The sequence below is a fragment of the Canis lupus genome, chromosome 25 (assembly GCF_011100685.1).
Source record: "Canis lupus familiaris isolate Mischka breed German Shepherd chromosome 25, alternate assembly UU_Cfam_GSD_1.0, whole genome shotgun sequence".
NCBI classification, from domain to species: Eukaryota; Metazoa; Chordata; class Mammalia; order Carnivora; family Canidae; genus Canis; species Canis lupus.
This window is the reverse complement of record NC_049246.1, coordinates 48,661,855-48,686,860: the sequence shown is the minus strand read 5'-3', so window position 1 is coordinate 48,686,860 and position 25,006 is coordinate 48,661,855. Positions and strand designations below refer to the sequence as shown.

Sequence of the window (25,006 nt, the reverse complement as noted above, 5' to 3'; positions counted from 1 at the left end):
TTTAACGTAGTGGGACGTATTAACAACACATCAATAGGTCAAATAAAAAAAGCAGGGACAGCTCGGGTGGCTCAGCAGTTTAGTGCTGCCTTCAGCCCAGGGCCTGACCCTGGAGACCCAGGATCGAGTCCCACGTTGGGCTCCCTGCATAGAGCCTGCTTCTCCCTCTGCCTGTCTCTCTCTCTCTCTGTCTCTCATGAATAAATAAAATCTTAAAAAAAAAAAAAGCATATGATCAAAGCAATATCACAGCATTTTTTTTTTTTTTTTGAGAGAAAGCATGAGGTGGGGGGTGGAAGTAGGAAAGGGAGAGAGAGAAAATCTTAAGCAGGCTCCACACCCAGCACAAATCCTGACACAGGCTCGATCTCACAATCCTGAGATCATGACCTGAGCCAAATTCAAAAGTCAGACACCCAACAGACTGAGCCACCCAGGCACCCATATAAGACCCTTTCTTAATTGGTAAAGACTTTTATATATAAAATAAACAGCTATCCTCATTAGTGATAAAATAGTTAAGGCATTTCCATTAAGTTATCACCACTATTATTTGATGATTTTAAATGTTGCTGCAATGTCAAAAAACAGAAAGCATTATGATACAAATTGGAAATGACTGTATATAGATGTATAAAACAAAAGCATCAACTAAAAGGTAATTAAAATTAAAAATAATAAACCTATACAATTTTCTGAGTGTCTATTAAATGCTTGGCTTTATTCCTATTGATTTATTAACTAGTAATTGTCTCTCAGCAATGAGATGAAGGTACTATTATAACCCTCATTTACAAATGAAGAATCTAAGGTACGGAAAGGTTAAGTAACTTGCCCAAATTTATTCAGCAAGTTACTGATGCAACTCGGAACAGAACCCAAAGCCATAAGCCATCTAGCTACAGAGCCCATTCTCTTAATGAAACTCTACTGCTCCTACAAAATGGTAAGGAAACAGGAGTAAGTGCATGAAAATCAATAACCCATTAATGGCAAATTAAAAAGTACAACGGAAGATTTGATTGGGAATAGGAATCAAGGAAGGAGTTCCACCAGGCTGGGAAAGCTCTGTGGAAATGGCCCTTGACTTTATCACCACTGTGGCTACTGTACACTACAGAACCCCTGGCACACAGCACACCTACTGAATTTGGGAAACCTACCTATAATTAGTAGAAGAATCATAAATTGAAATTTCAGAAACTTGGTACTTCTGGAAATGAGACCTTAAATCAGCCTAAAAGAAAAATAAAAGCTTGTGAAAGGAAGAAAAATAAAAAATATCAAAATGTGAACAATTAATTGATTTTAGAATGAAATTCAGAAAATAAGTCCTGGCATACCTCAGATACTGAAGAGCAGAGACCACCAACATGTATCAAATACCCTTTATCTTTTCGTAAAGGTTCAATATTCTTCATTTCTGCTTGCAGACAAATATAATATACGACCATTATTGTTTAATGTTTTAAAAGAAATGTGAAGACCATTTAAAAAAAAAATCACAAGGCTTCTTACAAAGTTATTACCGAATATCAGAACTAGACTGAAGACCAAGAGCCTAGAGTATAGTTTTTAGGGCCTTAATCATATCATCTTCAAAATAACAAGCTTGGACTGGTTAATATCAAGTCTCTTGTAGTTCAAAAATGGGCCAATAACATCGAGTCAGGATAATCAATTACAACATAACTAAGAAGGTGTCTTTTATTTGTCTTTGGTTCACAGAAGTGCATCCAAGATGCTGGATGCAGAGAGAACCCAAACTGCCCCAGGTTAACACTGGCTGGGGCTTATGTATATTCATTTCTGTCCTGGGGAAACATCACACCAACAAAACCTCTGAGTCAGAAAAACAGCAACAGCAAGTATACAGCCTGTTAACGGCAACGGCACATTAGAAAAAAAAGGGGTGGGGTACAAAACCTGGGGTACAAACACCTGGATTTGCATAGCACTTTTTGGGAACCACAAATATTAGGATTACATATACAGTTTCTTCCATTCTCAGAATGTATTTTCGTGGTGTGCATTTTGAAGAGAACTTGGTCTGAAATCAAAAGGGATTCACTGAATTGAGACTCTTTCAATTTACTGGCAAAACTCATACTTGGTACACAATAAATATTTGTTGAATGAATTCTTAAAGTAGTTTTAATTTATTGGTTTTCTATTTGTATATAATAATGGAGGGCAGCCCTAGTGGCTTAGCGGTTTGACGCTGCCTTCAGCCCAGGGCCTGATCCTGGAGACCCAGGATTGGGTCCCACATCGGACTCCCCGTGTGGAGCCTGCTTCTCCCTCTCCCTGTGTATCTGTCTCTCTCTCTCTCTGTGTCTCTCATGAATAAATAAATAAATAAAATCTTAAAAAAAACTAATGGGATAGTTGTAATTTTTGGTTTTTTTTCACTCAATAATAATAGCCTAACATCTCCTGAATGCCCCTCATTACTGCAGGCATTATTTACACAAGAAAAAAGCCCAATATAACCATTGCTATCATGTAAAATAAAATGAAAGCATACAGGAATAAAGGAAAGGAAGGTAGCATATATTTAGAAATGATAGAAGGGCAATGATCACAGATATTAGAGGAAATTCCAACCATTATAAGCAATTAAAGACTAAAGATGAAAACATTCCTGAAATAGACCAAATCGTTAAGGGGAAGCAGACCATTTGGATCCCTTGTGCCCATGACAGAAAGTGCTGGCTGCCTGCCAGACACTGGGAGCTGGTTCTGCTCACCATATGTCCCTCTCCTGGGGAATGTCCATCGAGGGCTCAGAGGAAGAGTGTGCCGGGAGGAGCACTTGGGGTGGCCTGGAGTGGCGAGAGAGGTCACGGACCCCTACTGCTAACTAAATCTGGGGTTTAAGCTTTTAGTTTTCTGAAAGAGAAATGAACATTTTAAACTGATTTACTCTCTAGAAAAATTGACCTCTGTCCAATTTCTCATGTTTTGTAATTTTAAAGGAAAGCCACAACAATAAAATATTAAAACAGTTCAGTTTCAAGAATAACACAGAAGATGGTCACAAAATGATCTAGAATAGGATTTTCTTAGTAAATTATTATGAACCAACCTTGTGGAAACTTTGGATCTCCTTTGTCTTTTTCTATTTGAGTTTCTTGTATTCCTGAGAAATCAAGTCCTGTCAGGTTTTCTTTAGCATCAAACCAGTCTTCACTTACTTCTCGGTAACTTTTGCAGTCTGAGAAATTGAACGGAAGTAGCTGTAAATTATGTACCATGTTACTCTGTGAGAAGTTATCTAAAAAGCTTCTCAGAATGAATCACTATGATGACAATTACTAGTTTTATGTAAAAATAAATATCAGCCAAGTATAAACTAAGCATAAAGATTCTTTGAGAAGGGTTTTTTTTTCCTACTCCCTGAATAAAAAATACTATTCTGAGTAATCTGCTTCTCAGTTTTAATAAACAGATTCCTAGCTTATTATAAGCCTTACTTTTCTGATTTTTAAATTATCCTTTACTGATGAAGAGACACATTTTTATAAACAGAATAATAGTAAACACCTTTAAAAAGGGATTCATCAGTACTGTAGCTCTATTTCATTAAAAAACAAATTAATAATCTTTTGGGAATGATTATAATCTCTTCCCATAGAGGACTAAGTGAAAACAAAGGATAATTTACATAGATACAAACTGGACAGAGGAAAGAATTTTTAGTTTGGAAAACATGAACCAGAAGAATAAATCTGTATTATTATTTAACATTACCAAATATATTAAGTAATCTTATAGAGGTTAAGTAGATATAGTAAGAACATACTTAACATTCATAATCAGAATGATGCCATCCAGTCAATTAAAAATATTTATTTTGATTTAATCACTGGGCACTAGGACTATTTTAAACTTTGCTATTTGTTTTTGGGCAATGATAGAGGACTTATATCTTCACACTGACCTTTGTCATCGAGTTTCAGCTGACTAAAGTCTATATTTATGTCACCATTTTTTAAACCATCTTCCTTGGGTGATGCATCCTGTTTAGGAGGACTCTTGTCAGACAGTAAGGACATCTGAGGATTAAAATAAAAACAACAACAGTAAACACGGACCAACAGTTACTGCACTGTTACTCTGTGGCAGGCACTCTTCACTACATTGTTCAGTCCTCACAACAATGAAGGCAACCAGAGCAAAATCATTCTCTGTAGGTGAGCAACTCAAAGTGAATAACTTGCTCCTTTCCTTTATGTCAGCCACACTTAACGAGAATAAGGATTTGAACCTGGCCTGTGTACAGTGACTGTATGCCAACACTATATTATTTAGCAAAGTGTGGCACACATACACTCCGGAAGTACTTAAGATGATTTTCAGAAGTGTACATATAAGTATTTTTCACTTAACAACTAACAATAATATACCTAACAATTAAGAGTAATATACTTAATGTGTGCTTATATATACCTTTTATTTATAAAAAGTAACATTTTTTCCCATATGTAATACTTTTTACACATAATTTAAAAAGGAGAATCATTTAGGGGTGCCTGGAGAATTCAGTCAGTTGAGTGTCTGGCTCTTGATTTTGGCTCAGGTCACGATCTCAGGGTCACGGGACTGAGCCTGTGTCAGGCTCCACATTCAGCAGGGAGTCTGCTTGAGATTCTCTCTCTCCCTCTGCCCCACCCCCATCCTCCACTCCAGTGCACTCTCCCTAAAATAAATGAATAAATCTTTTTTTTAAAAGAAAATTACAAAGCAAATAATGTTATAGGTTATATATGGCTATAGGAAACTGTGAAGATGGTACACAAGTAGTTGAAATGTAGCAACATTACCCTATACTATCCTGGTTTTCACACATCATCTGCTAATTTAATGAGTCAGATGTCAACATTTCATCCTAAATTATAATAGGTTTTGTTTGAGCCCAAACTAAGATTATATAAAAATTGTTGTATGTGCATCTTGTACTTTTAGAAATAATTGATCTCCCCCAATAAGCAGGTTATCTATCTCATTATTACCTTAGAATGATGAAAAAAATCCTCCAGAACATTACATACTATTAAATGAACAAGTTTTAGCAAATTATGTAAGAAATGTGAGGATATAAAAATCTGGTTTTAGATCTGTTACATCTTTGTGGATAACTGAGTTTTTTTTTTTTTTTAACATGTAGGACGATGGAATACATGATTTGCTAAAATAATTGACTTTTAATCATTTATTAATTGAAAAGTATATTTGAAATGCATCTTATTATTTAAGACTACTCCAATGGTATAAACTCAGGGTTGAGGCCAAAATCAGAAAACAGAAACGAACTTCAGCTTTTCTACTGCACGGTCTCACCTCAGAATGGAATATAACCTGTGTTTCTATACCACTTCACAATCTGCACAGTGCCCTCACACAGACTGTCACCGGACACACAATTCCTTAGAGGGTGACAAGAGAGACCAAGAACAGCTACCTATGAGAGGCATTTAAAATTTTTGTCATTTCAATAAAGAAAGAATTAAACCTTTGTCTAAAATGAATGAGGTATTTCTTTACCTCAGGAGATGCAGATAACGACTGACTAGCTTTAAGCACACTGGATCAGCATGTTGGTGGCCCTAGGTCATGGCTGCCTTAGACAGTTCAGGTCTATACCTACTGTCATGGTGAGTCATTAATGTCACGGCCTGTCATCCTCAGAAGTCTCCTGGTTTGATGGGTCACCCTACTGAACGTAGACCACTGTCCACTGTTTGATCAGGACATGTTCCTTCTAACCACTTATATCCCTCAAATGGTAGTACACAAAGCCAGCTGAGTGGAAAGAAAGATGTGAGAGCCTCTGAAAATTACGGTTTACTTAAAGCCATAAAATTACATATTTACATCAATGAACTACTTTTAAAAAAATCTCACTTGAGAGAGTGTCTTTTTTAGGCTTGAAGAGACGTCAGCATCACATGTACTTGGATTACCTAGTTCAGGATCTGCTCCTGAAAAGCTAAACAGACAAATGTTTCATTAAATAGCTTATCAATGTTCTGAAAAAGGACCAACAGAAAATTTAAAGTTAACTAAATAAAGCAATTTTTAAGAGCTAATGAATTCTACATTAGATGAAACCATAACTTACACATGTGATTCTTCTTTCATCAGCTTGAAAGAGAGAAAAGGGAAGACAAATCCTTTAGTTAAAAATGCATTCTGTGTAAATGGAGTAATATTTTAATTCTAAAACACACACACGTACCGTGGAAGCAAACGCAGACAAGGTCGATAATAACTTTGACTCCACGGCCAGTGGGGGCAGCTCTTCCAGAGGCATGCCTTTGTTTATCTTTTCTTTCAAACTCTCATATCTAACCTTTAAATCTCCCAAAACAGACAGCAGTGCTGGTGCTAATTCCTTCTTAGTAGAATTACTTGGTAAATACCTGTTCAAAAGTCAAGTTTACAAAACTCCTTAGGCACAAGTCATCCATTTAACACATACTGTATTATGTTACATTATATCATATTACATTATACTACATCGCACTACACGCTGAATTCTGACTCTACCAGGTCTTTACAGATTTTTTTCTTTGAAATGTTTAGTAAAAGAAAACCAAAGAAAATGTTCTTCTCGGGGCAGCAGAAGCAGCCCTCAGCATAGAAGCTGGAGAGAATGCGCCAGGATGTCATGCCAACTCTGCAACGGACTCCAACCACACTGGAAATGCCCTGTCGATCTTTCCACTGGATTCACCATCCCAACACATCTTGCTGCCTCCCCATGGAATTAAAATCTCCTGTGTCAGTTAACAAACCCAGTTAACAATCTACCCCTCACTTTGCCTCTTAAAAATAAAAATCAATAAATTTTCTGGTATAAATTTAAAGCTTGTAATAACTTTCTAAGAAGATAGAGGTTTCAAATTAACAGTCACCTATTGACCCCTGCCCTGTTTTCCACTACAAGCCTGTAAATATCAGTGCAGTGGCGGTGACACATCTGATAGTGAACATTTAAGAGGTGCAACTCTGCTTTGATGGCTCTCTGCATGAGTTTCTGACAGCAATTTGATGGCAAATTCTTCTCCGGCTCTTTAGAAAGTCGACATTCCCTTTAAAATAAAAGACTGGATTAGGTAAGATTCCAAATATTTTTCTCTGTTCATGACATGCCTCTCAAAGAGATTTTAAATTTCTTACACTTTCCTGTCAAGTTTAAATCAATTTCTACTAAGATGGAAGGGCTGTAGGAACATATTACATCCTCAGAAAATAAGGATGTCAAGTCAAAGGTAAATATTTCTTTCTAGAAGTCAAGGAAGTGAAACAATTTCCAATTTATACTTTCTTTTATCAGAAAAGGATTCTTTTTTTTTTAAAGATTGATTGATTTATGATAGACACAGAGAGAGAGAGAGGCAGAGACACGGGCAGAGGGAGAAGCAGGCTCCATGCCAGGAGCCCGACGCGGGACTCGATCCCGGGACTCCAGGATTGCGCCCTGGGCCAAAGGCAGGCGCTAAACCACTGAGCCACCCAGGGATCCCCTCAGAAAAGGATTCTGAAGTACAGAATCAACTTTATCCATAATCAACAGATTTTCAACATAAATCAAGCTTTGGCCAACATATTTTAAAGTTATAAGTGTTCTGGATAGATACGGCTCTTAAATGTATTCTCTTTTTTAAAGATTTTATTTACTTACTTATTTGAGAGAGAGAGAGAGAGAGAACACACATGCATGCAGAAGTGCGAATCAGGGGGAGAGGGGTGGAGGGGGATAGACAGAGAATCTCAAGTAGACTCTGCGATGGGTACCAGCCAACACCGGGCTGGAGCTCATAACCCTGAGATCATGACCTGAACTGAAACCAAGAGTCAGATGCTTAACCGACTGAGCCACCCACATCCCCTGCATTATCTCTTTAATAGAAAATGTACATATGTGTTTCTTAACTGTCCTTATTACAAGCAAGTATTTCACTGTTAATATATCAAAAAGACTCAAATCACTATTATTCCTTCAATGTTAATAGCTGTTGGTTAGTAGTTCTTCCCTTGCTACTAGTTGCCACTTCTAGATATTCTCAACACTTCAGCCATAGGAAATCAACTCTTCTACTTAATTTTACAGGACTGGATACCAGATTAAACTCATCAGGAGAATAAAGAATGAGTGAAGGAAAAAGTAAATGGCCTCAGAGCATGAATACTAATTTGGCTAGGTTCTCCATGGATGCAGAGTAAATTACACGATGAAGTAAAATCAAGATTAAAGTACTCCAGTGAAAGTAGCTATTTTACTTCTTCAAATATGTAAGTTTTCTAAAGATGCTATTTTGTTTTGGTCTACAAGGGGATCAAATTATGGAAAATGGAGTATAGATCAGTATAGATTTGGGTTGGATACATAAAAATAAGATGCCATGAGTTTCTGAAGGAATTATTGAGATTGAATCTTAATAATTGAAAAGCTTTAATATTATACATTAGCCTAATATTTATTTGTTGGAAGGCAAATGGCTGAAGCAGATGATCTCTTTTAAGTCCCTTTTAGTTTTATTCCATATGGCTAAACACTCTACATAAAGCAAACTACGGTTTTGATTTTTTTTCCACATGTGTATCTGCAAGTTTCTGCATCTGACTTACGTTTCAGGATGTTTCTTTAAGTCTGTGATAGCAGATGCTTTTCTTAATTCCAGGGAATCCTGGAAAACATGATTTAAAATGAAATTTGAAATAGATGGCAAACATATGTTGTATCTGGAGTTCCAAAATGGTAAAATTTAAAGCCCAATTTCTAATTGACTTGGTGGTAATAGCTGCCACCAAAGAAGGACAGAGTTTGGTAGCAATCTATTCACTTTTCCCTCATCCAGCATCTTCTCACAAAAGCCTTAGAAGCCCCTGTTTTAATTCAACAAACCAAAACATTTGGCTTTACCTTATTTAGAAAATTTCCATTAGGTTTTGAACTGTCAACGGAGAGAGATTTTGTCACAGTCCCTGGTGCATCTTCATTATTCTGACTGTATGACCAATCTGTATTACAAGCAACGCTTCTCTGTTTCTCACTGGGCCATTCACCAGGCCGTTTTTTATTCATCATTGTTATCTCTGTATTGCTTGATGTAGATGCTACAGAAAATCTTGCACTTGTTGCCCTGCTGGTTGTGAAACAAGCCCTAAAATCAGTGCTAACATCCACTGTCTGATTGACTGTGACTGTACAGTTTGCTGCGTCTGTCACTAATTTGGGATGTGTTCCTTCTATATTGTGAAAGCAAGCTTTATTTGTGCTACTGCCATTAGCAACCTTCAGGGAGCTATCTTCTATTGCCTGGTTATCTTTGACTGCAATCCTCGGGAGAGTAACAGAAAAATCTAAGGCTGGATTAGGGGCATTTTGTAGGCTTTTACAGTGTGAATTTCCACAGGCAGAAATTACTGAGTCATCAAAAACAGAGGTCCAGGAAGTTTGACAATCTTTACAAGGTTGGAGTAACATCTGTAAAGCTTTGTCTTGTTGTAGTGTGCTAGAATTTTCAAGGTGGTGTGACTTTTTGTTCTCAACAATTGCATTCCCACAACGATCTTTACTTTCAATTATTTGACATTTCATTTTGCCAGTATACGTTTTAGTTTTTAATGCTTTTTGAGGGTTTAAGAAACTATTCTGAGACTGAGATTCCTGGCTCTCAAGGGGACTACTTCGTAGTACAATTTCATCAAAGACTGTGTGGTACATTAAACTTGTCTCTTGTTCCTTATACATTTCATGCTTTGGTTCATGATATTCTCTTAACACAACGGAATTCTGAAACTTGGAGCCATGAGGTGCATCTTCTTGTCCATAAGCATCAACTGAATCTAAAGAGATGTTAGAATTACTTTCCAATTTAACATGATTACCTTCTAGATTGCTAGCACATTCAAATTCATAACCTGAATTTTTTAATCCAACAGTTTCCAGATTAGGTATGTTCAATGCTTTTGTTTGGTCAAAAGATAAGTGGGTACTTGTGTATTCTTGCTCTTCCACACTGTGATATTCCTGCTGTGAGTCTTCATCTGTATCATGCTTTTGCACATCTTCAGCAGTTTCTTTATAATCATTGTCTGAAATCTTATAGGTTCTTTCCAAGCCAATTATCTTATTACCTTGATATTCCAAAATATCAAAAAACACCCCTTCTCTTTTCTGCATTTCAGAATCTAATTCTGAATTTAAAGGAATAAGACTTTCACTTAGTTTTGACTCTGAATAATGTATAGAATATGTTTCATTCAAGAAAGCACAGTCAATACTATCCTTGAACTCACTAGCCTGAGAGAGATTACTGTCTCTGTTAGAATCTGGAGTCCCAGTACAAGATGGCTTCAATAAATCCATTTGCTCAGTACTGCTGACGTCTTCGTCATTAGTTATTTGTTCTAGTACCAAGGAATCCCAGTCATCATCGAGAAAAGTCAATTTGGCTTCGTTACAACCATTGGAAGATAATAAATTTTCTTTCTTAGGATCAGAAGGCTCATCTGGTTAAAAAAAGAAGAAAATGTTGACAGCATTAACATTACAGAAGCTAAATATTAGAAAAGACCTGAGACATGATCTAATCAAGTTCTTCCCAATATAGGAATAGATTTACACCATGCATGACAAATATCCCTTATGGTTGCTACTATGGACTAAATTTTGTCCCCCTCAAAATTTCCATGTCAAAGCCTTAACTCCCAGTGTGACAATAACCAGAGATGGGGCCTTCGAGGTATAATCAGGGCTAGATAAGGTCATGGGGATGGGGTCTTCAGGATGGGCTAAGTGCCTCAAGATGGGATAAATGCCAGAGAGCTTACTCTCTCTTTCCATCATGTGAGAATACTGCAAGAAGGTAGCCATCCACAAGCCAGGAAGAGAGCCCTTATGGAGAACGTGACCATGGTGGCACCCTAATCTGGACTTCTAGCCTCCAGAACTGTGAATAAATGAACATATGTTGTTTAAGCCACCCAGTCTATGGTATTTTGTTATGGTAGCCCCATTGACTAAGATAATAGCCAAGATTCTTCTTGAACTCTTTCAATGGCAAGGTGTTAACTATTTATAAGGCAGCTACTCTGTAATCTTTGGGTGCCTCCTAATGACAGCCTTAGGCACTGCAGAGACAAAGAAAAGAAGACAGGCACTGCACCCCAACACTTACAGCTTTCATAAGGGTCACAGATAAGAAAAGGACACTTAAGTACAATACAGTTGAAGAGTGCTGACAGAGTTGTGTTAATGAGGAGGTAATGAGCTTGAGAAGGAGAAACAAACCTCAGAGAAAACTATATTTAAAAAGTGTTTTGAAACAAAATAGTTATTTTAAGCAAATCAAATAGCATACACATAGAAAATTAGCTACATGAAAAAAGATAGAATGTTCAGTAAATTGTAAACTATGCTGGAGTAAAACAGCTCAAAGGAAATGACAGGAGCTATGAACATTATGATGTGTTAAGAGTTTGACTGTTACTCCAAGACAATAACTACTGAAAGCTTCTTGAAAGGATAGTCATGGGAATGGAGTAAGTTTATATGCCCCAGAATAAAGGCTGGAAGGGGAGACTGAGTACAGAAGTGGGACAAGAAGCAGGGACAGGTAGAAAAGCACCATAACTGACAAGACTCAGTAGCTGATTAGGAATGGGAGACCAGGGAAAGAGAATGGCTTTCAAAATTTTTGGACTAAGAACATAATCAGAACCATTTTATATCAAGATCCAGTATATACACAGAAGTGACTGTGACTAAAAATTTTACAAAACAGTAACTACTCTACGACCAATGTATGAATAAATAAATAAAATCCTTAAAAAAAAAGCTGATCACAATCAGCTAAGTTGATTTCATGACTACCACCTGCATGGACATCATTCTGAGATAATGCTAAGGTTTACAACTTGGTATTACAGTGGAAAGGGAATATCTGAAGCTAAAGAGATAGGCACTTCATGAAGAGGAGTAGAGGGAGAGCAAAGGAGGTGAGGGAGGAGATAATGAGGTGTTGGTTCCAAGCAAGTGGAGTCTGAGGTCAAAGATAAACATTCACATGTGAATATCTGATAAACTGTTAAAAATACGGGGTTGGAGCTAAGGCTAGCAGTGCCCGCTTTACTTTTATTAATTTATTTTTAAAAAGATTTTATTTATTAGAGAGAGAGAGAGAGACAGGCAGAGGGAAAAGCAGGCTCCACGCAGGGAGCCCAACATGGGACTTGATCCCTGGTCTCCAGGATCACGCCCTGGGATGAAGACAGTGCTAAACCGCTCGCTGAGCCACTGGGGCTACCCCAGCTTCACTTTAAAATTCAACTATTTTTCTTAGGGATTTGTATAGGAGTTTGTTATGTATTCTGGGTACTAATTCTTTGTTTCTCATATTTAAAATACTAGTGACTTTTTCCCTAGTTTACTGCTTATCTTTTAACTTTTTTTTTTTTTTTCTTAAAGATTTCATTTATTTACTCATGAGAGACACAAAGAGAGAGGAGGCGGAGACACAGGCAGGGGGAGAAGTAGGCTGCCTGCGGGGAGCCCAAAATCTTATCACACCATGTTTTTTTTTTTTTTTTAAAGATTTTATTTATTCATGAGAATACACAGAGAGGAGAGAGAGAGAGAGGCAGAGACACAGGCAGAGTGAGAAGCAGGTTCCATGCGGAGAGCCTGATGTGGGACTCAATCCTGGGTCTCCAGGATCAGGCCCTGGGCTGAAGGCAGCGCTAAACTGCTGAGCCACCCGGGCTGCCCCACACCATGGTTTTTAAAGATTAGTCAAGTGGATCAGTCTTTTCTTCTCTGACTTCCGGGTTTTGTCTCTCTGGTCTTCTCTACCACAGATTTATAAAAGTGTTCTTCCATATTTTATTCTAATCCTGTGTGTGTTAAAATCATATATATTCAGGGCAGCCCAGGTGGCTCAGCAGTTTAGTGCCGCCTTCAGCCCAGGGGCCTGATCCTGGAGACCCCGGGTCTAGTCCCTTGTCGGGCTCCCCGCATGGAGCCTGCTTCTCCCTCTGCCTGTGTCTCTGCCTCTCTCTCTCTCTCTCTGCCCCCCTCCTCTCTCTGTGTCTCTCATGAATAAATAAAATCTTTAAAAAAATCCTATATATTCATAAGCACAGAAAACTCAGTCATCTTGCTTTCCATGCTCTTGTTAGTTCGTGTCTTCTCATCTATCATTACCACAGAGAAAGAAATTTCAGATTTGGGTGAAGATAAAACATCTACAACTTGGGTAGCAGAGGCCAACCTGCCCATCTTCCACTTAGCACCCTGAAGGCTACCGTACATGCCAGTTCCTAAAGTCCTGGCTGAATAGAGAAACCTGCTCTTCTCGCTCACCTTTTCTTCCCTACATCTCCATTTACCCAAGAAATCCCGTGTAGGCTGCCCATATTCACCAGAAATCACTGGAGTGAGTTTGCCCAATTCAAAACACACTGACTCTTATCACCTAACTAGGAGGAAGGCTTAGAAAATAGCAATGTTGGAGGGGGAAGTAACTAGGTACCAAATCCATTTAGTACCTCTCTCCATCCAGAATAAAGCCCACTGGCCTGGCCCCTCACCTTTCTGGATGTTTTCTCCATTGTATTGGGAGCCTTTACCAGAAGTTATCTCCACCACTGCAGTAGCCTGCATCTCTCAAGGATGTGCAAACTAGAAGAGAGATAAATATCGAACTATTATCATACTTGGTATTACGTTTAAAAAACTATTAGAAAATCAAGAATTTGACAAAATGGCAATTATAATCAGAGATTCTAACATAAGAGGGCTGATAAAACTGGTAGAACATTTGAATAACTTTTGTAAACACATAAACCGACAGCTAAGTAATAGATTATATTAGACAAGGCACCCAGGTTTGGCTTATTATATTAAAAAAATAAAAAATAAACAGATATGGCACATTCTTTAAAAATTTCCAAGGAACACTAAAGGACAAACAATATATTAGGCCATCAAAAAAAGTCTTAATCCAGGGGATCCCTGGGTGGCTCAGCGGTTTAGCACCTGCTTTTGGCCCAAGGCGCGATCCTGCAGTCCCGGGATCGAGTCCCACGTCCGGCTCTCACGTCGGGCTCCCGGCATGGAGCCTGCTTCTCCCTCCTCCTGTGTCTCTGCCCTCTCTCTCTCTCTCTCTCTCTCTCTCTATGTCTATCATAAATAAATAAATCTTTAAAAAAAAAGTCTTAATCCAAAAAGCAGAGTATTAAGGGCTCAGTGTGACCCACTGATATCAAACCTAGATCAAAAATGTTTCAAAACAAATTATAGACCTATTAAAGCCCATCCATACAATGGAGCATCTCTCAGCAACAAAAGGAACACACTACTGAGGTATGTGATCTTATGGAGTAATCTCAACGAGGGAGCTGAATGAAAGAAGTTGGACAAGAGATCACATATTGACAATTCCATTTAAGTGACATGTGCAGAAAAAGCAAATTTATAGAGATAGAAAGTAGAATAATGATTGCCTCCAGTAGGGGATGGAAAGAGGTGTTTACTGTAAATGACTTTAAGGGATATTACTAGAAGGATTAAAATGTTCTAAAGCTGATTTATGGTGTGATGGTTGCATCACTTGATAAAGTTCCTAAAGTTGCACTGTACATTTGAATGGAGTAAAACATACCTCAATAAAGCTGTTTTTAAAAAGTCACTGACAAGGACTCTTTGAATCCAGCTGCCTCATGAGTTAGTCCAAGCTGGTCACTTAACAGGAAAATCAAGGCACCCCAATGGATATATGCCTGACCCCATAGGAGACCAGCAGAAGAAATGTCTAGCCAACACACAAAATCACTTTGGGCCTTCTGGCTCCTAGTTATCTTTACTGTCTATGCCCCTAAAAAGCTAAGGGTATTGTCAATGAAATTCTGGTGATCAGATATTACAAAGGTTTCTGAGGAGTTTGAAAAGAAATTGATTTTGTTGTAATTCTTAATGAACTATTTCAATTAATGATCCTGAACAAATCATCTAAGTTCACTCACCCTGGGCTACAATGAGAAGACATTACAGTTGACTTTTGAACAACACAGGAGTTAGAGGTGCTGAGCCTTCATGTGTAACTTTGACTCCTTCAAAACTGAACAATAGCCTGCCATTGACAGGCAGCCTTACCAACAACCTAAACAGTTGATGAGCACATATTTTGTATGTTACATGTATTATATTTTATATTCTTAATATTTTTCTAAAAATATGTTATTTATTTATTCATGGGGGGAGGGCAAAGACACAGGCAGAGGGAGAAGCAGGCTCCATGCAGGGAACCTGATGTTGGACTTGATCCCGGGTCTCCAGGATTAGGCCCTGGGCCGGAGGCAGCGCTAAACCGCTAAGCCACCCAGGCTGCCCTATATTTTGTATTTTTTTTTTAATATTTTGTATTCTTACAATAAAGTAAGGTAGAGGAAAAAAAAAGCCTTATTAAAAATTTAATAAGGGGGGAGCACCTGAATGGCTCAAGTCAGTTAAACGCCCAACTCCTGATTTTGGCTCAGGTCATGATCTCAGGGTCATGAGATGGAGCCACGTGTTGAGCTCCACACTGGATATGGAACCTGCTTAAGATTCTCTCTCTCCTCCCTCTGCCCCTCTCCCCACTTGCTTGCGTGCTCTCTCTCTAAATAAATAAATTCCACAAGGAAAATACATTTATAATTAATAAATAAATAAATAAATAAATAAATAAATAAATAAATTCCACAAGGAAAATACATTTACAGTACTGTATAAAAAAAAAATCTGCATTTAAGTGGACCTACACAGCTCAAACCTATGCTGTTCAAGGATCTATTAAATAAGGCAGAGAGCTTACTTCATGGAGACATCCTGTCTGGCTTTGAACCCTGACCTAGCTACTTAATAAACAGCATGAACTTCAACAACTGAAAACAAATTAATGACCATGAGAGCATTTTGGAACATAGTTCCAAAATATATGGGACCAGGCCAAAGTTAAAACCATAAGAAGACAATTTTAGATGCTTGTTAATAATTCTAACTAAATGAGCTAATAAACAGTCAAGAATCTAGAAAAGATCTGAAGTATTTATATCAAAAAAAGAATTAGTTAAAAAAAATAAGAATTAGTTAAAACAAACGCAGAAGTGACCAACTGAAAAGAATAAAAGAGGTAACTAAAACCAAAAGCTATTCTTTGAAAAAATAAAGTATATAACTATCAGACAAATTTCATTAAGAAAGGACTGAAACAAGTTAGCAGTGAGAAAAGCATCTGAATAAGAGGTTTCTAAAAAGTACTTGTAAAAACATTATACACTTCTGACAAGTGAAAATTTGACAATAGGCAATTTTCTAGGAAAATAGTTTAAATAAAAAACCTCATAGAAAAAGCTGCAGAGAACCACTCATAGAAAAAAATTGAAAAGGCCATCAAAGATCTATCCTATATCAATTCCTATCAAGCCTTCTAAATTTTTATTTGATCTGCATAGGCAGGAAAGTTCTAAGCCAAGTGAACAAAACTCTAACCTGAGTCATAAAAACAGCATTCTGGAACCTCAATCAATTTCCAGACATGTGCCAGTTTACAGACTCAGAATCCTCTCAATGAAGGAGAGGCTGGGTCCTCTTGAGGAAGGATCCTAAAATACACTACTAAAAATGAAAACTATTAATCTCTTTTTCCTAGCTTTTCCCAAAAGGTTAGCCTTTTACCAGACTAAGTGTATACTGGGGAAAAGGAAATAATCAGACCACTGGCTCTGAACTGACTCTGATTTTAGTAGATCCAAAATGTCACTGTGGCCCAGCCCTCCAATCAGAGTAGGGACTTATGGAGGTCAGATGATGAATGCACTTTTAGCTCGGGTCTGTTTTGCTGTGGTTCCACAGGGTCTGGGGACCTAGTTTCAGAATGCATCATTGTGAAAGACATACTTAACAGATAGCAGAATCCTCACAATGGTTCCCTGACTGTTATGGTGGAAAAAGCCAAATGGAAGGCATTGGAATTCCCTTTACCTAGAAAATAGTAAATCAAAGAAATATCACATCCCTGAAGGGATTGCAGAGATTAGTGCCTCCACCAAAGACCCTGAAGATGCAAGGGTTGTGATCCCACATCCCATTCAACTCTCATACTTGTGCAGAAGAGAGATGGATCTTGGAGATGACAGATTATCATGAGTTTAAGAAGGTGGTGACTCCAACTGCAGCGCTCAACCAAATGTGGTTTCATTGCCTGAGCAAGATAGCACACCCCATGGTAGCTGGTATGCCGCTACTGATCTGGCAAACATGGTACAGGTAAGTAGGCAGCGAGCCTACCAGAGGGTTCCTGTTGTCTGTTTTCTTACCTTCAGAAATCACAGCCCTATGCTGCCTGTTGTCCAGTTGTTTCATACACATGGCCTAGTTTTCAAGTTGTTTTATGGCAACATGATAAACTCAGTCTCTGTTACTACATTATGGCCAGACTCTTTCATATGCTTGAGAGTATGTTTTCTGACTACAGTAAATTAAGAATAATAAAAAGTATAACATCCCAAACATTTTTTGATAGACACAAAGAGAGACAGACAGAGAAAGAGGTGGGAGAAGGGCAGAGGGGGAGGGAGAGAGGATTCCAACAGCTCCACATCCAGTGCAGAGCCCAACAAAGGGCTCAATCTCACAACCCTGAGAACATGACCTGTGTCAAAATCAAGAGTCAGACACTTAACTGACTGAGCCTCTCAGACGCCCCATAGAAATTAAACAAAACACTTGTAAATAATTCACATGTAAAAAAAAATCTCACAATGGAAATCAGAAAATATTTTGAACCAACTGACTATGAAAATACAACATATCAAAATCTGTAGTGCTTAGAGAGAAATGTATAGCTTTAAGAGCTTATACCAGAAAGGAAAAAAGATTTAAAATCAATGATTTGTCTTAAGAAACTAGAAAAATTAAAACAAATTAAGCCCGAAGTGGGATGGAAATAAGTAGAGGTAAATGAAACAAAAGTAAATGAATAGATAACAATGAATACTTTCAGATTTTTGAAGATTAACAAACTTTGTAAACACTTCACAGAACATTTAAGAAAAAAGAGCAAACACAATTGCCAATATCATGCAATGATAAGAGAAGTATTTCTACAGAATTTACAGACATTAAAGTAATAGAGAACATAATAAACAACATTATCTGATAAATTCTACAAGTCAGGCACAATTTCTTAAAAACCACAACTTTCCAAAATGGATTCAAGAAGAAATAAACAATCTAGATAGTCCCATATCTCTTTAAGAAAATTAAACCCGTAATTAAAAATTTTCCCTCAAAGAAAATTCCAGATGCAGATGATTTTACTAATGAATTCTATCCACCACCTAAGGTAGAAATAAAGGCAGAATTCAGTTTTAACCAAAGTTCTTTAGAAAGGTGAGAAGAGGGAGGACTTCCCAATATGTTTTATAGATCCACCATAATCTTGATACCAAAATCTGAAGCCATTGCAAGATAAAAATTAAAAGACCAACAGCTTTCATGCACATACACTCACATATCCTAAAATAAATTTTTGCAAGGTAAATCTGGCAACATATAAAACTAGTTGGTTACTGACCACAGTAAGAGAGTAAAGAAGAAAAAAATCACACTATTATCCCAAGAGATGCAGAAAAAGAATTTTATAACATTTGTTAAAACTCAGAACCTATTCATGGTAAACACTCTCAGCAAACAAAAAACAGTATGGAATTTCCTCAATCTAATAATGGGTATCTACAAAAACCACAAACTAACTAACTAACTAACTATCTATCTATCAAAAAACTGTATGGCTAACATATTTGATAGTGAAAAATTGAATAATTTCTGTCAAAAACAAGACATTTGTTCTCTTACTGTTTATTTCATGTATAGAGGTCTTAGTACAAAACATAAAAGGCATACAGATTGGAGGAAAAAAATAGAAGTGTCTTTATTCACAGATCATATGATAATGCACAGAGAAAAAAACAAAGAAACTACTACAACTAATAAGTAAACTTAACAAGGTTGAAAAATACAAGGTCAAGTGCATTTCTGTATTCTAGTAACAAACATCAGGAAAATAAAAAATTTAAGTAAGTATCATTTACAAAAACATCAAAAACATTACAAACTTGGTGTTTAAATGTAATGAGAGTTTCATGTATAGGAGTTTTATGTTGAAAACTACAAAATACTGCTGAAGGAAATTAAGGCAGAACTAAATAAAAGGAGAAATATACCATGTTCACGGATCAAGAGACTCAATACTGTTAAGATCTGTTCTCTACAAATTGAGCTACAGATTGAACACAATCTCAATCAAAATTGCAGAAGGATTTTTTTTATAGAAGTTGACAAGTTGATCATAAACTTATATGGAAATGTAATGAACCTAGAAAAGCCAAATAATTTAGGAGAAAATTAAATGACATATATTTCAAGACTTATTAATTATAAGGCCACAATATTTGCAGTGTAGTATTTAGGCTAAAAGATTAAGGAACAAATTATAAGAGCCCAGAGAGTAGCTTGATTTTTGAGAAAGGCACTAATTCAGTTCAATGTGGAAAGGAAGGTCGAAGGCATATTCAATAAATGGTCACTTGATGTGATGAGTATTGAGTTATTATACAAGATTGATGAATCACTTAACTCTACCTCTGAAACTAAGAATACACTATATGCTAGCCAATTAAATTTAAATTAAAATAATGGTGTCAACATAGTTAGATTTCTGAAATAAAGAAAAAGTGCCTGGAACCTTCACTTTACATCATATATGACAACAGAAGTGAGATAGATCACATTTCTGAAAGTAAAAATCAACTGTACATTTTCTCAAGAAAATGTACAGTATATTTATGACTTTGAGGGAGGCAAAGATTTCTTAGGTAGAATATGAAAGGCATTAATTAAAAAGTTGTTAATTTGAGCTTCTACAAAAATTTAAAACTTCTCCTCATCAAAAGACACCACTAAATAAGTGAAAAGACAAGCTAAAGACTGGGAGAAAATATCCACAATTTATATATCCAACAGAGGACTCTTACCCCAATTATATAAAGAATGCATTCAAATATATATTTAGAAAAAGATAATAAAAAAGCGATAAAATACTTGGATATTACTTCACACACATATAACACAAGGCATATGGATTGCTCTTAAGCATATGAGAAAGTGTTCAACATCATTAGTCATCAGGGAAATGCAATTTAACTCACCAACATATCACTTCACATTCATTAGAATGTAAAAAAAAAGACTAATAACAGCAAGTGTTGGTGAGGATGTGGACAAACAAGAATTTATAACAACATTGCTAGAGGAAGTGCAAGTTATTAAAACCATTTTTGAAAAACTGTAAGTTTCTAATGATTTTAAACATATACCTACCCTATTATCAAGAAATTACATTCCAGTTTCAGAAATGTATACCCTTCTCTAGAGAATCATTCTTTAAAATATAAGTCATATGCTAGTGTTGAGGGTATAGAGGTGACCAGTCTCTGCTGTTATAAAATATGAGAGACACATTACAAGAAGTGATTTCCAGAAGTGGGGCAGGAGACTACAGAGGGAGCACAAGAGTCTTTCTCAAACTTGTCTGATACAAGAATCACTTAAAATACAGATGCCAGGGCACCTGGGTGGCTCAGTCTGTTAAGCATCCAACTCTTGATTTTGGTCAGGTCACAATGCCAGGGTCATGAGATGGAGCCCTGTATCGAGCTCCCTGCTTAGTGCAGAATCTGCTTGAAGTTCTCTCCTTCACCCTCTGCTCTCTCCCCCACTCTAGAGCAGGTGGGGTGGGGTGATGGAGAGAAGGAGCAGACTCCCCACTGAGCAGGGAGCCCCATGCAGGGCTCAATCCCAGGACACTGGGATCATGACCTGAGCCAAAGGCAGACACTTAACCAACTGAGCCACCCAGGCACCCCATAAATAAATAAATCTTAAAAGAAAAAGACTCCACAGCCTAATTTGGGGCCTAGAAATAATATTCTAAGAAACTTCTACAATCTAGAGATTTGGGAAAACATAAATCGCTATGGGTGATACAAAAAAGACCTACCCTGGGGCGCCTGGGTGGCTCAGTCAGTTGGGTATCAGGTCGTGATCTCATGGGTCATGGAACTGAGCTGTAAGTTGAGCTCCATGTTCATTGGGGAGTCTGCCTGAGATTCTCTCTCTGCCCATCCCCCTTCTCTCTCTCTCTCTCAAATAAATAAATAAATAAATCTTAAAAACAAAAGACCAATCCTGGACTAAAGCTTAGCGAAAGCCTTCCTGAGGAATTGTCATTTAAACTGAGATCTGAAAGATGAGCAAGAGTTTACTGTTATATTGATTATTAAATCAACTTAGTATTGATTTTGATATAAAGAATATAATGTCACACATACACAAATGCATTAGTTTTTAAAACTGAGAGATGTATGTATGTATTTGAGAGATGTATTTAAAAAGCAATTAAAAACTAATATTCTAGCTGAGTAAGAGAAATATAACCTATATTTACATTGAATTTCAAAGATAATTAAGTAGGCAATAATATAGCATGGTTGCATTGATAAAGGTCAGGGAAACCTTATAAAGAAAGTGACATATAAGCTAAATCATGAAGGGCACATAGGGGCCAGCCACTAAGAAAGAGCATCTCAAAGGGGATAGAGCATCTCAAGTTAAAAGAACAAATATGGGATGGCTCAGGTAAAAGATGGATAAAAAGAGAAGACAAGACAACTAGACTTAGTACGTAGAAAAGTGAACTCATTATCATTGATAGTATATTCTCTGAACTAGGAATCAAGGAGAAAGAATACATATATTATTTTGCTTTTGGGTGGGAGGAAATGGAGATGATGAGTTCATCTTATACATAAAAGCTCAAAGTACCTATAACATGTACAAATTGAAATTGATTGATACACAGTTGTGAAGCTTAGGAATAATCTGGACTAGAAGTATTCAATCTCCAATTTAACGTTTCAGAAATTCTTTTTAACTGGGGCATCTCAGTGGCTCAGTGGTTGAGGGTCTGCCTTTGGCTTAGGTTGTGATCCTGGGGTCCTGGAAGTTGAGTCCTGCATCAGGCTCCCTGCATGGAGCCTGCTTCTCCCTCTGCCTATGTCTCTGCCTCTCTGTGTCTCTCACGAATAAATAAAATCTTTAAAAAATTAATTTTAATAACAAAAAATTTGGCCTAATACCAAAAGCTTAATAGTCTTTCATTATTTATACTTCCCTAAATCTGGCTAGTGGCTGTTAATCTTTGCAGTTACGGAGTTTCCAAAGATTTGATAAAAGTCACACACTCACTTCCCTGAAAACATACCCATACACACACATAACATACACACATAAAGGATTTATGGACTTTTATACTACATCTACAAATTCCTAGTAACTCCTGGCTTAAGGGGATTATATTTAAGTCAGTAAAGATCTTACTCTAGGAATTCCAGGTAAACATTTAAAATAAAGAGTAAGATGAAAAGAAAGCTAACTTATCAAAATAACTGACATTCGAATAGATCAGTGGCTTCATATTTTTTGGACCCAGGAAGTCTTCATGTTCTTAAAAAGTATTGGGAACCCAAAGGGGTATTTAAGTGGTCAATATCTAATAATACTTATCACATTAGAGTTAAAATAGAAAGATTTTAAATATTTACCCATAACACTAACAAACCCATTACTTAACATAAGTAACATTTTAAATGTAAAAATGTGTGTTTTCACAAATCTGGTGAAATGAGCATTATTAACATTGTGCAAATCTCTTTAATATCTGTTGTAGTTGGGATGCCTGGGTGGCTCAGTGATGCATCTGCCTTTGGCTCAGGGCATGATCCTGGAGTCCTGGGATCGAGTCCCGCATCGGGCTCCCTGCATGGAACCTACTTCTCTCTCTGCCTGTGTCTCTGCCTCTCTGTGTTATGCATGAATAAAAAAATAAAATCTTTAAAAAAATCTGCTGTAACAAGCTGGATTCTCATTCAGGTCTGATCCTGCATTCAAATCTGCATTCAATGTGTTACTAACTTCATTCTTAAAAATGAACAGATACCCAACATCAAAAACTTTGACAAAAAGAAAAATTTTAGTTAAAAAATAGAACACCTGCAAATCACACATCTAATGAGATTCAACTATCTGGAATATACAAAGTACTCTTACAATTCAGCAACAAAAAGACAACCCAATTTTTAAAATCAGCAAAAGAAGGGATCCCTGGGCGGCTCGGCGGTTTAGCGCCTGCTTTTGGCCCAGGGCACAATCCTGGAGTCCCGGGATCGAGTCCCACGTCAGGCTCCTGGCTTGGAGCCTGCTTCTCACTCCTCCTGTGTCTCTGCCTCTCTCTCTCTATCTCTCTCCCCTTCTCTCTCTCTGTGTGTCTATCATAAATAAATAAATAAATAAATAAATAAATAAATAAATAATAAATAAATCTTAAAAAAAAATAAGCAAAATATGTGAACAAACATTTCTCCAAAGATATAGAAAAGGCTAATAAACACATGAAAATATTCTCAATTTATCAGTAATCACTAGGGAAGGGCAATTCAAATCCACAATGAGATATTACTTTAGATCCACTAGGATGGTTATTTAAAAAAAAAAAAAAAAAAAAGGCACACACAGAAAATTACTGTTGGCAAGGGCACGGAGAAACCTGAACCCTCACACACTGCTGCTGAGAATGTAAAAACAATGTCCAGTTTGGCAAACAAGCGGGCAGTTCCCCAGCAGGTCAACTACAGAATGACCTCGTGCCCCAGCAACACCACTCCCAGGCATATGCCCATTTCTATCCTGCTCTCTCGGTTCTCATTTACCTAACGATTCTCTCTTGTGTTCTTAATCCCAGAACCACGCCAGAAATCACAGGCCCCTTCCTTGACACCTCCTTCGTCCCCACCAGGCCTGTGAGTTTTACATCGGACCCACCCTGGCCCAAGGACCGCTGCCTCTCACGGGGGTCGCAGCGATGACCTCTCAGCAGGCAGGAATCATCTTTCCAGAATGCAGATCTGATCCCTTCAGCCTGGTCAGCCGCAGACTGCAAGTGTTTTTGGATGAAGATTAAAGACCCTGCAGGACCTCTTACTAGACACCCAAGGAAGGGTCTGAACCCCTGCAACCCCGGGGCACCCCGTGCTGCAGGCACCCCTGCAGGAGGCACCTGTGCTGCGGGAGGCAACCCGTGCTGCTGGAGGCACCCCTGCAGGAGGCACCCCGTGTTGCGGGAGGCACCGCGTGCTGCAGGAGGCACCCGTGCTGCAGGAGGCACCCCTGCTGCAGGAGGCACCCCATGCTGCAGGAGGCACCCGTGCTGCGGGAGGCACCCCGTGTTGCGGGAGGCACCCCGTGCTGCAGGAGGCACGCACCCCGTGCTGTAGGAGGCACCTCGTGTTGCGGGAGGCACCGCGTGCTGCGAGAGGTACCCCGTGCTGCAGGAGGCACCCGTGTTGCGGGAGGCACCGCGTGCTGCAGGAGGCACCCGTGCTGCAGGAGGCACCCCTGCAGGAGGCACCCGTGCTGCGGGAGGCACCCCGTGCTGCGGGAGGCACCCGTGCTGCAGGAGGCACCCTTTCAGGAGGCACCCGTGCTGCAGGAGGCACGCACCCCGTGCTGCAGGAGGCACCCGTGTTGCGGGAGGCACCGCGTGCTGCAGGAGGCACCCGTGCTGCAGGAGGCACCCCGTGCTGCGGGAGGCACGGCCCGTGCGTGCGCTGTCGCTGCCCCCAGCCCCCAGCCCCCAGGAGCTCCCACCTGGACCCCCTGCTGCAGGGGAGCCCCTGCAGGCCTGGCCGCCGCCCGGCATTTCGTGGGAGTCGGGGTCGGCGGTCGGTCCCTGCGGCCGTGGCCGCGCGGGGAGCATGCGGGGGCACGTGCCCCTCCCCCGGGACGTAACCGCCCCTCCCCCCCCCCCAGCACGGCCGCTCTCGGGTGCGGTGAGGC

General features: G+C 38.5%; 1 protein-coding gene across 3 annotated transcripts in view; it reads right to left on the bottom strand.

Annotated features, from left to right (window-relative positions):
- RBM44 (RNA binding motif protein 44) overlaps positions 1–25,006 on the bottom strand; it is a 40,572-nt gene that overhangs the window by 15,323 nt on the left and 243 nt on the right. Inside the window, exons 2-13 of one of the 3 annotated variants that reach the window (XM_038574337.1) lie at positions 13,603–13,693; positions 8,933–10,524; positions 8,638–8,696; positions 6,921–7,097; positions 6,242–6,425; positions 6,125–6,147; positions 5,908–5,992; positions 3,944–4,058; positions 3,089–3,217; positions 2,751–2,892; positions 1,344–1,423; positions 1,183–1,237 (exon numbers count right to left, since the gene is read on the bottom strand). In XM_038574337.1, the coding sequence (XP_038430265.1) occupies positions 2,885–2,892; positions 3,089–3,217; positions 3,944–4,058; positions 5,908–5,992; positions 6,125–6,147; positions 6,242–6,425; positions 6,921–7,097; positions 8,638–8,696; positions 8,933–10,524; positions 13,603–13,675 (2,445 nt within the window). In that variant the 5' untranslated portion in view covers positions 13,676–13,693 and the 3' untranslated portion in view covers positions 1,183–1,237; positions 1,344–1,423; positions 2,751–2,884. Of the gene's footprint in view, positions 1–1,163; positions 1,238–1,343; positions 1,424–2,750; positions 2,893–3,088; positions 3,218–3,943; positions 4,059–5,907; positions 5,993–6,124; positions 6,148–6,241; positions 6,426–6,920; positions 7,098–8,637; positions 8,697–8,932; positions 10,525–13,602; positions 13,694–25,006 lie in introns of those variants that run through there. The other 2 variants (XM_038574335.1, XM_038574336.1) reach the window with 2 other exon arrangements.